This window comes from Melozone crissalis, unplaced genomic scaffold (assembly GCF_028551555.1).
Source record: "Melozone crissalis strain CALT ecotype California unplaced genomic scaffold, PUWL_Pcris_2 ptg000034l_1, whole genome shotgun sequence".
In the NCBI taxonomy this organism is placed as follows: Eukaryota; Metazoa; Chordata; class Aves; order Passeriformes; family Passerellidae; genus Melozone; species Melozone crissalis.
The window spans coordinates 6667459-6680201 of NW_026535812.1; the positions used below are offsets into that span (position 1 = coordinate 6667459).

The 12743-nt window shown below is 47.3% G+C and overlaps 1 protein-coding gene across 1 annotated transcript; it reads right to left on the reverse strand.

Annotated features, from left to right (window-relative positions):
• Nucleotides 1-675: 675 nt before the first annotated feature.
• On the reverse strand, nt 676-8958 carry DBR1 (debranching RNA lariats 1). The gene is made up of 8 exons (XM_054282469.1): nt 8746-8958; nt 8532-8656; nt 8355-8435; nt 7271-7356; nt 6656-6880; nt 5763-5843; nt 3667-3812; nt 676-3182 (listed from the first exon to the last, which is right to left on the reverse strand). Exons 1-8 carry the CDS (start codon nt 8940-8942, stop codon nt 2507-2509), a joined length of 1617 nt encoding a protein of 538 aa, XP_054138444.1. The 5' UTR covers nt 8943-8958; the 3' UTR covers nt 676-2506.
• Between the last annotated feature and the right edge of the window lie 3785 nt (nt 8959-12743).

The window sequence follows — 12743 nt, forward strand, 5'->3', positions numbered from 1 at the left end:
GATTTAATTCAAAATACTCCATTATAAAACAAGGGTAGACCTCTTTGCTGTTTTTCACTGAGCAGACTGATGACATGCTGTCAAAAAAAACCTGTGTGCTGGCCTGGGATGGAACTTTTCTCAAGCACTAATAACAGCAAAACCAGTTTTAGACTAAGTACACTCACTGAAAAAAACTGCAATACAAGGGCTGTACAGAGAAAGGTTTTACAGAGGTTTCTCATCAACATTTCAAAAGTTTTCAGAGAGACTAAATCTTTTTAAAGGGGACTGGAGACTGAGTCTTAAAAGCCAATTTAAATTTATCAGCATTCCCTAGGATTTTCCTTTTTGAAGTATCTGGCCTTTACTAGAAAAGCTCAGCACTTCTACTGAATCCTCCTTGCAGCAGAGAATCCTGCCGACAGGGAAAATCCATAATGGATGAAAGCAAGGTAGGGGAGGACACTGCAAACTGCAGAGGGTGTGAACAACTGCAAGGTAGGGCACAGCAACTCTAGAGGTCAGACATGATTCACACTCAAAAAACATTTATGTTCACTGTATTTATCAGCTGCACACTGCTCAGTGGACACTGAAATACTTTACAAAAAAGTATTTAAAGATTCAAAAATCAGTGTATATTGAGTCGGAGTCTCCTGCCTTCTAGAAACACATTCATCAGGAGGGGGGAGGCATGGTACAACATAGAAGTTTATTTTAAAAACAAAAGGAATCAGACTGAAAAGTCAATTACATGCAAGATACATTTTCTATTTCTGTGCAGACACCCTGAGAGCTCAATGCCATGCTTAGGTTCCCTGGGAGGCTTTTCAAGTCCATAACAGAATTTATATTTAAAATACTTTATTTCCATTATAGTGTTCAGATCATGAGGTATGATTAAGATTTTACCACTGCAGACCCAGGACCCTTAAAGAGACTCATCTGCTTCAATAACTTACCTGACAGTTCACAGCCATTTTTCATAGCCTGAGTGTCACACCCGGGTTACTCCCAGTTTCTCCTCATGCCTCAGCACAGCTCTTTGGTGGCTGTTCTGACAGATGAGCTGTTAATTGAATTGCTGAGAGCATTAATTATGCCCCTTTCTAGCCCTTGAATACTTAACATGTTTCGTTTTTGTAGTGAACTGCTTGACAGGAGAGGAAGCAAGATGAACTCCAGACCATGGAAGTGATTAAAGACAGATTAATTCCCGACCCTGATACAACTCACACTCACAGATGTATTTCACTCACTGCTCCCTGTCCAGTTCCCTGTACCTGTCAGGACGATTTCTCCTTCTCAGTGCCTGTGCCTTGGAGGGGGAAAAGCACAGGAGCTACTTCTGCTCTCAGGCAGCATGGCCATGAGGAATTCAATCTGTCAGGAAGGCTGATGTGTCTAATGACATATGCTTGAAAACACTGTCATTTTCATGAATTCACTCAGTTTTATCCTTGTGGCCTCTTAGGCCAAAGGAGTGCCATTTACTAATAATTATGGGCAAAAAAATTTAAAAAGAAAACTTCCAAGAGGGTCACTATTCTGGCAGCTCCTGCTTCCCTCAGCTGAAGATTACAGAAGTGCTTTGGAAGATTCCCAAAACCAGTTTTAAAAGTTCAGCAAGTCACAGCTACTGAAGTGACAAGTGAGAAGTGACTCTAATGATAACGGGAGCTGTTACTGTCCCAGACAGCTTACACACCCACCACCTTGTATGAACACAAACCACAACCCTAATTAGTCAGAGTTGACAGTGGTGGTGTCCACATTTTGGAAGCTGTCCTTCCTAACTGCTTCCATTTTAAGACATCGTTCTCAAGTTTTAAGAAACAGAACAAAAGAGAGTTTTTAAGAACAGAGATGCACCCGTTCATGGTCCCTATAAAACTGTCATCCTCCAAATCAAGAGACTTGGTTTGCTATCAGAACTGTAATTAAAAGCCAATCCTGGACAATACATATTGGTTTTTTTATGACCAAAAAGTTTTTCTGTGGCATGACTATCACCAGAAACAAAAACCTTCATTCTTCTGTTGCTGTTTTGTTATCATGGGAATTCTATTTTCCAATTTCATTCACAGGGTTATTGCATATGCTACTTTGTATTAATAGTTCAGTATAAAACAAGATAAAAGCAGTAAAATAAAATCATTCTGTCTTGTAAGTCAGACATCCTCTCATTTGGACTCAGGGTACAGTTTAAGAGGTCTTGTTAAACAAGCATGGTGAATCTTTTTCAGCTGAAGATATGGAGTGTACACCATACACCAAGAACCGAAACAAAATCAAGGATATACAAACTTTACATCCTTTGACAAAGTACTTTGTTGGAAAAGTCTCAGCTTCTTTCTTTGACTATTCTGTGTAAGTCACCTTCCCTGTGAGAAGTACACCCAGCCTCTGAGCTGAGGAAAGTAACATGACTGAGATCATGTAACATTAAAAGCACATGTAGTCCAGTACAACTCTCACCACCTTCCCACAGAAAGGCTGGGAGAGAACTCAGTTACACACCGTGTTAATCAGTTTTATCTTCATCCTCTGCAGCATAGATGGCTTGGTTCCTTCTCTTGATTTTTTTAACGCCGCTGTTGCCATTCTCATCAGCACCGATGCGCTTCAAGGCCCTCTCAGTGGGGCTCCTTTCCTCCCCCTGCCTGCTCCCCCCAGACCTCTCCAGCTCCTCGTTGTTGGAGTCCGTGGCATCGTCGGACGACACCGCCATGGAGTCGGGCATGACCCGGATGTCGGAGAAGCTCGTGGAGAACTCAGGAGGGTGGTCAGGGGAGGGATCTACAGAACATGTACTCAAGTCTTCATCACCACCTTCTTCATCCAGCATTATTTCATCTGGGTTAAAGGATGAGAGGCCAGAATTATCTGTATTGTATTCACTGGGTTCCTCTGCTGACCCAGTACTGTCCATCTCCTCTTCCTCCTCCTCTTCACATTCACCTCGTCCTGAGCTCTCTTCTTTAGCCTGCTGGATCCTGTCATTGATGTCAGTGAGGCCAAACTGGGCACAGAACTCAGTGGTCTGTGGATTGATGGTATGAACTGGCTCCATGTTCTTTTGGGGCTTGCTGGGATCATAACAAGCAGCTGTCAATGTGAAGTTGCAAGGAATTTTGAGGTCATGGTTCAGCTCTTCTAGCACCTCTTTAATGGCTTCTTCTGTCACACTGTAATCCCACCTAAACAAGTGCATAAAGTTTAAATAAGTGAAGCAAGTCAAAAGGTACTGCCTGTTCCCACTACAGAGTGCAACCTTCACAGATGGATTATAAATACATCTTACAACAGGCACTTTATTCCCCAAGTGCTTTTTCAGGACCATTTTCATTTTCTTTTGGTCAGTATTGAGACACCCTTCTCCCCACCAGGGATTAGTCTATTATGTCAACCCATGCCCATAACCCAGCCTGATTTTCAGCCTCATGGTATAGTTTCTGTCCCTCAAATGCTGATATCTAAGTTTACAAAATAAAACTAACTGCCCAGGTAGAACAGTAAAGAAGCTGTATGCTTTAGACTACATCTTTTTTCAACCCCTTTTCTTTCCAAGGCATTTAGCAAGTCCTACAGGCATTACAGGCTGCAGAACAGGAACAACTCCAATATACCTTTACTTCCAGTCCAGAAAAACAAACTAACATTTCTATTTTGCAGACAACTTACTTGGCATGGAGGCCATTATTTTCAGGCATATTCCAGGAGTTCTGGGTCACATTAACAAGACTGTTGGTGGCCTTGAGGATTGCAATCCACTCTGCATCGTACTCCAGCGAGTCGCCTGCGTTGGGATCATGCTCCACATCTATTATCTACTTACAAACACACAGAAAACAGATGAAGTGAGTTATTTCTCTTGACACCAAAATCTGATTAAAGTTTCAAATGTTACTTCCATTGTACAGAGTTTTAATGAAGTTTAAAGTATACTGAGCTAGTGGTCTCAACCAAACAAGTCCTCTCAAGCCAGCCCCCCATGAAGGGCTAACAAAGACCAATCAGTAACAGTAAAAAAGGCATTTCTAGATTTCAGCTTACAGCAATTAAAAAGCAGAACACACTCCCTCCCTTACTGCCAGCAACTGGACAGTGATGCAACTTAGAAATAGAATTTGCCTGTTTCTAAATTCATGCTGCCTTCTGTTAGAGGATAGGATTTTTTCCTTTTTTTAAATTTAGTTTTTCTTAGAGAATTTTTCTCCCATTGTTGCCTAAGAGACTGGAGCAACAGAGAAAAAAGATGGGACTAGGACAATGGAGAGGATGCAGTTTGCTATATCTCTTAGCTGGGGGGTTTCCTCTTGGGAAAGACAGACATGCTGCCAGATTTTGGGGGGTAAGGGGCTGGGGTTGGCCCTCATTCACTCTCAGAGATCAGAGGTGAGAGTTGGGGTGAAAGTTGTGATCTTGGTGTCAGGCTGCTGCTGCAGGGAGAATTCACTGCCACTGCAGAGTTCTGTCCTTCACTGGCTCTCCTTACTGTGGGTGAGCCTCTGCTCGTCAGAGCTCCCGTGGGACCGGGACCTTGTTAACATCCAACCTCCTGAGAAGGACCCTCACCATCTACTCAGGTGCCCCAGGGAAACCCCAGGGCCCTGACCTCCTCCCCCTCTCCGGAGGGAGCATCTCCAGCTGCCTTCAGGAGCCCGGCCCCTCTTCCCTCTCTCCGCCATCACCTACAGGCAGAGCGGCACCGAGCCCGCGCCACAGCGCCCCCTGCAGGCGTGGGGGAATCATCGCCCCTGCCCTGCCCGGCCGGGAGCCACCAGCGCCCCTGCTGGCTGCGACTGGAACTGCACCGAAGGGAAAGTGCCTGCAGCACTTTTTATTTATATATATATATATATATATTTATTTATTTATTTATTAGTAAAGAACTGTTATTCCTTTGCTTGTATCTTTGCCTGAAAGCCCCATAATTTAAAAGCTGTAATAGTGTGGAGAGCAAGGAGACCTATTTTCTATTCCAAGGGAGATTCTTGCCTTCTTTGGTGGACATCTCTTTCAAACCAAGACACTTCTAAGTGGATACAAACCAAGAACTGACAAGAACAGTCACTCTGCTCAATGAACACCACTCTTAGCACAGCTATGAATTAAGAGGAAATATTTTTAAACCCTTTTATGATGAATTGAAATTCAGATCATTTTGTCTTCAGTGACATTAACCCAAATTAAACCATGTGGGTTAACCAAAGCTCTAGTCAGACACTAACTTTAAATACTCCACAAAGTAGTTAAACCCTCCATGCTGCTGGAGGTAGTACTAATCCAGATCAGTTTTGTTCTAGGATTTGAAGTCTGGACTAGCATCCATGTCCCTTTGCACAGATAGAACCCATCCTCATACCCTCTTCCACTTTCAAAGGTATTTACTAGGGCAAATGGATCTCATCACACATCCAAAGGACAGGAAAAAAAAGCTACTCTAAAACTAGTAAAGCACTTGAGTGCATTTGAAAAACACACTGGCAGCAGCACACTCTCACAGCAAACTATTTTAGACTCATCCACTGGAGTCAGGTACTTGTTCTAAGCTGGATGGAAATTGTAGGGTTAAGGAAACACTGCACCTACACAACATGGTCTGCTTAGATCAGGACAAAATCCTACAAAGACCATTCCATACACCCAGTATTCCTAGTTTTTTTTTTTTAATTCCTCCACTTATTAGCACTATTCTTCATCTTATACCTAAGAACAGCACTTGCAGTTCAAACAAATGAAATATGAAGTGAAAACCTTCTACAAATGTTCATCACCTGCAGGAAGTCTCTGTGTGGCAAGCATTTATCCAGAGCCAGAAACTTGGTTGCTTTTGGTAACTCTTCTTTGGAATTTGTCTAGGAAGCAAACAGTGTTAACACAATCATTAGCACTTATGTGAAATTTCACCATTCTAAACAAGCTGTATAGACAGGATAAAAGGTATAATTTCTACGGAAAAATACTTTCTGAAATAGAAAATTAGCAGGGACAAAGAATAACAGATTTCACTGGGAGTCCAGCAGGAAGCAGGGTGCAGATAATAGCAAGATAAAGCAAGAGCTACATTTCAGCACTAATTTCAGCCGAGCACATTCAGCCTTGGAGCAAAAAGAAAAACTGTAACTTCATTGGAAACAGACTTGTTGATCCTATAAGGTCTGGAGTTACATTTTTACAGATAAATAACTTGCAAATAGGAACAGCACTGGCACCATTTCAGTAATAACTGTTTCAACTACAGGCTGGTTTTTGACTTAAACCTGGGTTACCAGACCTGCAAAGCTATTCTACAGGGATCCCCCACCCCTCAGGTAACCTCTCTCTTCAATCACTCCCTTACCAGCTTTTTTGAAATGGCTCCTTTTTCTCACCCATTGTGAAGTTATCTGCTTCCCCTACAGAGCAGGAGAGTGCTTTTCTATACAGTTAAATTAACAAGTTTCAAGAACAATAGCTATTTCATGCTGTTCTTAAGGGAGATTAAGAGTAATTTACACCATTTTAATTAACATAAAACAGTAATCCCAACATCACTTAATCTTTCATGGTTTTAACTGAGTTTTAAGAACTAAAACCACTGAATTGCTTTTCCAGATAGATTACCTGCATGAGAATTCTAAAATGTGCCTGGGACACGTATATTCATTTTCTGTCCCCCTTTATTTACCTCGTGTTGCATGAAAGCTGCAAATTTAACGTGGAGATGTGCTGAGAACCAGTAGGTGGGTTTCAGGTGCTGCAGAAGCTCAGAGGCAGCAGGACTCCCCAAAGTGTTGCTCTCCACTTCTTGCCGGAAGAAGGATTTCATTTTGAGGAGCTGTTTCTTGTTTCCATAGTGATAGATGCTCCTTGGCCAGTCATGTGACATGAATATATCGATGGGACGCTTCAGCTGCCAGGCCAAAAAGCACATGGCATAAATACAACATACTGACAAAGGAGTTCAGATTACATGAGGCAGCCATCTGTGCTTTATACTGCCTTATAAAAGAGTTCGTACCATCACCATAAGTCAGGCACTCAGAGGAAATCACAGATAGAGAGCACATCCTCTGCCTACAATCAAAGGCATGTTCTTCCCCATGAAATTTTTAAAGCTTTATTTAAAAGGGATAATGGCTAAGCATAATAGTCCTTCTCAAAGGACACACCCCTCAGATGTCTAATCAACCTGTTAAAGCATGTTCAATATTCAGCATATGTGATCAGAGTACCTTTAACTTTCTACTTCCAAATTACTGAAAATTACCCTTGTTTAAAAAAAAAGAGGCTTTTCACTGACCTGTTTGAGTTTGAAGACTTCAATATTCCTCACATGGTAAGCACTTCTGATGGTCTGCTGGTTGTAGGGTGGGCACTCAAAGTGGCCTGAAATGTTGGAAACAAGAACAGTTGCCTGAATCACTAGTTCCCTCCTACATAGCTGCTTTTTGGGGGTCACACAGGCACCTAGAGTAACCCAATACAAGACTGTGCTCTTTCAGGATTGTTCAGAGTGCTGCCACCCACCATGAAACTACAGCTTAACAGGTTCAGCCTAAACATCCCAATCACCGTCCACAGGCACCACAGGCTCCGGAAGCACCAACCTGTACCCTGACATAAGGGATGAGTGTCCAACTTTGCCTGGGGACAGAACACATGAATGCCTAGCATAGCTCCTACATACCCTACAGAATTAACAGAAAAATTGCTCTTTCAGTTATTGCCTAAAGAGTCTCATCTCATCTCTCTCATGCAATATTCAGGCATATAAAGTGCCCCCTTGATAACCGCAAATTGAATTAGTGTTGGCAAATATTACACAGAATCAAGTGTTCTAGAAAACTGGTTCAGTGCTTTGTAGCTTGAGAGCCACCTGCAAAGTTTCTCTGAAGCTGTTTGCTAGTAAAGACAGCACAGTACAGTAACCACAAGGACCACTCTTTTAAGTGCTGAGATCAGAAAGAATAAACTATCTTCTACTCACTGCCATGGGGTATCACCTGTGACACCCTTCCCAGGAAAAACTCTTGAATACCCACCCACATAGCCAGGAGGAACCAGATGTACAGGCCCTAAACCTCGGGGCAGGACAATACACTTACATAATGTCACAGTTATAAACTGCCTGTTTCACTCAAGGAAAATCAAACAGTGAAAGGACGCTGCCATGGAAAAATCAACACCGTTCCAACAACGCTCCAAAGGTGCCTTGCTTCCTGCTGTGGTCACCGGGCAGCTACAGACTCATCTACCAACTCCAGAAAAACCCGTGTATTGAACTGAGGGTGCTTTCCAGGCTAAGAGACGTTTCGGGGCTGAGCACAGCCAGACCCTCACACCACGCCACGGCCCCGGCTCTCTTCTCCCCTCTGTCCCGGTACCTTTCCGGTAGTCGTGAGACTTGAAGATGCCCGAGATGCCGCCGATCCTCACGCCGCGGAACCGCACCACGCCCGCGTAACCTGCGGGACACGGGAGGGCGGTCACGGACGGGCCGGGCAGGGCAGGGGCTGGGGGAGAAACCGCCGGGGAGCGGGACCGGAGCGGAGGGGCCTTACCCAAGTAGTAGATGTTGGGTGCGACCCACCCGCCGTAGGGCAGCTCCTGCAGGTGGTTGGAAGCCTCGTGGTTGCCGCCGATGAACACGGTGAGCACCGGGGCTTTCTTCTCGCCCGAGTAGTACCTGCGGAGACACGGCAGCTGCTGGACCCGGCCAAGCCCGCGCGGGTCGGGGGCTGGGGCCGGGGCCGGGGCCGGGCCGGCTGCGCTCACCGGTAGAAGGTCTGCATGTGCCGGTACTTGGCGGGCACGGCCATGCACCGCAGGTCCGCCTCGTTGCGCACGGCCTGGAAGTCGCCGCAGCAGAGCAGCAGGTCGGGCCACACGTTGTGGCGCCGCTGCAGCAGCTCCAGCGTCTCGTACATCTTGTCCAGGGCGCCGTGGCAGCACCCGGCCACCGCCACCTTCATCGCCAACCGCTGCACTGAGCGGGCGCCGCGCGCGACTTCCGCGTCACCGCTGCGCGCGCCTCGCGTCACCTCCCGCGCTCCTGCGCGTCACTGCGCGCCTGCGCCGTGTGTGGGACACAGCCCGGGGGTCACGGGGACACAACGGGCCGGGGCGGGGGGAGCTGGGCCCGCCCCTTCATGGCCGGTGCCCGCGGGCTGCCGAGAGCCCCGCTCTGCGGGACCCGGCCCGACCGCCGCCGGTGGTCCCCTCCCGCCCCACCGAGCAGGGAGGTCGGACCCGGTGACACCCGATGATGCCTTCCAGCCTTGCCCGTTCTTCACAGAAAGGGTGGCCGAGCATTGGAATGGGCGCTGCCCGGGGAGGTGGTGGAGTCAATGTCCCTGCAGGTGTTCTCAGAGCAGGGAGCGGAGCTGGAAAGGATCACCTGTCTGAGAAGAGGAGCTGGGTGGGGGGCTCAGCCTGGAGAAAAGGAGGCTCAGGGGGGCCCTTCCTGCTCTCCACAGCTCCCTGTGACAGAAGGATGCGTCCGGGGGGCCATCGAGCTCTGCCCTCAGGGAACAAGGGACAGGACAGGGATACATGGCCTCTAGCTGCACCAGGAGAGGTTTAGGTTGGACATCAGGAGGAATTCCTTCATGTACACGGTGATTAGACACTGGAAAATGGGCTACCCAGGCAGGCGATGAAGTTCCCATCCCTGGAGGTGTTTACGGAAAGACTGCTTGTGGCACTCAGTGCCCGCTCTGCTTGTCAAGGCGGGGATCGGCCACAGCTTGAACTCCATCATCTCAGGAGGTCTTTAACAACCTTAGTGACTGACTCTGTGATTCTCTAGCTGGCCAGTGGGACCTTCACTCTGGGCAGTGACACTGGCACAGCGATAGGCACCACGGCACAGTGATGACCAGGAAGAATTCCCAGAGTCCCAGAGTGGGCTGTACAGCGGGGCAGGAGTCCCTGCGGGGTACCCGGGCTGCACAGGGAGGGCTGCACAAGGAGAGCTGTGCGGCTCCCCCGGCACCACAGCATCCGCCGAGCACTGCCCGCACCTCCTCGGCCAGCCCAGTGGGGAGCAGCACAAGCTGTACTTATTCCTCACGCGTGGCTCCCAGACCACTAAGTGGTGGTGGAGCAGCACGAGCAGTGGCTGTGCACGCTTCCACCTGGAGTTTGAGCCGATAAAACACCGAGTCGGGCCAGTTCAGCCTCAGACAGCCCGTTAGCATAACCAAAGCCCTGGCTTCTGTAACTTTGTAGCACACTGGGACAGGAAGAGACAGGGACGTCACCAGGGCAAGGGTGTATGAGGGAGGCTGAGAAATCGGCTATCTCCCCCTTTCCTCACGGACTGACTCTGGGGAGAGCACTGATTTCCTGCTTTGGAAGGGCAGTGGATTGGATTGTAGGGTGGCCTTGTATTGTCACGTAGTAAAACCACTCCCGACTTTCCACTTCAAGACTTGTTTGAAAGTTTTTAAAGTCTTGGGATTGAACCAAATTGCAAGGACATAGTTAAGCATTAACTTGCTACTGCTTCCTCTGTAATCATGGAACCAAGTAGACATTCCTGTTCCCCCATGGTAGCAAGCATTACATAATGGCCTCTCTTTTGATACTAAGAAAATATGAGTGTTGTCTCCTACATTTCATAATTTCACAGTGTTGCATTACTCTGTGTACTTTGGGGCTCGTCCAAGCCCAGCTGAAGTGAAGGGGAAAATTCCTCTGGTTTCCAAACCCCACAAGTCTCCAAGGGAAAAGCACACTTCGGGTGACCTTGGCTCTTTCACTAACTTTTCTTGGACCTACCTGGAGTAGTGCAAGAGCTCATTGGTCCAGCACCTCTCCTGGGAAAGCTTTCCAACTCTCTGAGGGGGAACAATAATCTCCCTGCCATCTCTCAGACTTCCTGAAAGGAAGGGGTGAGAGACAGGAAAGGTCCATGACTCTCTGGAAGACACCACCTTACCCAGGGTACACCATCTCAAGGGGATTCCTGAGATGCCTGCCCACCCAAATTCATCCCCAGACAGGCAAGGTAAGCTGATACTGTAATTGTATTTCCTGAGTTTGTTGGCTCAGGCTCATTTCTTTTACTCTATGTGCCGCTTATCCCAAGTGAACTGGTGCACAATAGAGTCTATAAAGTTTGGCTTATGTCACAGTATTTTAGTACTTGTACACAACTCATGATGCATCTCAATATCCGTAACTAAACTCAGTGTTCACTGAGCAAAGCTGCTCTGACCTTTCCAGAGCACAAAGGGAATCAGCCATGCTGCTGTTTACAAGGTAAGTGGCAGCAAGTTAATGCTTAACTATGTTATTGTAATTTTGTTCGGTCCTTCAAGACTGTTTGAAAACCCATGTGACTGAAGCACAGTTCTCTTCCAGTGCATGAATGACCCATGTTTGGCCTTGGATTGGGTTTTGCAGTCATAGTCTCTTGCCCCAGTAGCTTGTGCATGTGTCTCATGCCAGAATGTCCAGTCCTGCAGCAGAGGACTGAGTGCACATCCTGTCCTGCATGAATGGCCAGGGAACTGTGGGGCCAAGGAGGGAAAAGGGAAAAGTCCCAACAAGCAAGCTCAGGTCAGTATATTGCTTGGGTTGCCCTTTTGGGTCTTGCCTGCCTGCACTGAGCGATAAATAATGGTTTTTTTTCCTGAGCTATGGTAGTTTAGTACCACGAAAGCAGTTTTTCTCTGCAGAGAAATGAAGAATAAAAGGCATCTGAAGGGGCTGCGGATGACAAGAGTTGCTTCCCTCATCTCTGAGAATGGAATTAGAAGAGCTTTTGAAGACTTTTCTGTCAAATGCTTCCTTGTGTTTTTAGAGTATACTAACAGGTTTCTAGCACGATTTCCATATTACTAAAATGAAGAGGAACAACAAAAAGGAGGTATCTGTCTGACTTTTGGGGAGTGACAGCATGGCTGAGAAGGGAAGTATAAGGAGAAGTGCTGGGAGACAGTGTTTGTGAAGGAGGGGGAAATACACTGGAGTGCAAAAAACAAATCTGATGTGTTCCAGCTGAGATTTTGAGCTGCTGCTGTAAGCTGTGAGAGCTCGTGAGGTGGCACATTGGTGTGTGTGTGCAGCTGAAGGGAGGGGCTGCTGCAACCAGACAAGACTAAAGCTCCCTTAGGAAAAGGCCTCACGAGGCTGGCCTGAATATCACATGGCTTACCTGCAGCTGTGCCCAGGTGTCTTTGGGCATCCCCTCCCCTAGATCATGTCTGGTGATTGCAACATGATCTGCAGTGCAGCAACACAGCTGCCAACGCAGGGCCTGTTCCTCGCTGAGGCACTGCAACTGCCTCCCTGCTCCAGCTGCACCAACAGGGCTCTTTCCCTCTTTAATTTGTACCTTTTGCCTGAGGATGCTGCTTTGCTGGAGGGCACTACTGATGGCCTCCAGCCAATGAGGGCTGGAAGGTGTCTGGAGGAAGAGATGAAGCAACCCTCAGTAAATTTGCAGATGACACCAGGCTGCTTGAGAGTGTTGCTCAAGGGCAGAAAGGCTCTGCAGAGAGACCTGGACAGACTAGATCAAAGGGCTGAGGACAGCATCATGAGGTTCAGTAAGGTCAAGTGCCACATTCTGCACTTGGGATCATCACAACAACCTCCTGCAGCTCCAGCCTGGGGCAGGGATGGCTTGAGAGCTGCTCAGCAGGGAGGGACTCTTGGTGGCTGGATATGATCCAGCAGTGTGGCCAAGAAGGCCGGTGGCATCCTGGCCTGTATCAAGAGCACTGTAGCCAGTAGGACCAGGGAAGTCATTCCTCCCCTGTACT

What these genes read in the sequence shown, in the direction of transcription:
- DBR1 (XM_054282469.1), bottom strand. Translation starts at nt 8,942, where the DNA reads ATGAAGGTGGCGGTGGCCGGGTGCTGCCACGGCGCCCTGGACAAGATG. An exon ending in GTCTCACGACTACCGGAAAG is followed by an intron (nt 7,357 to 8,354) that starts GTACCGGGACAG and finishes CCAACATTTCAG; the next exon opens with GCCACTTTGAGTGCCCACCC. An exon ending in CACACAGAGACTTCCTGCAG is followed by an intron (nt 3,813 to 5,762) that starts GTGATGAACATT and finishes GTTTGTAAGTAG; the next exon opens with ATAATAGATGTGGAGCATGA.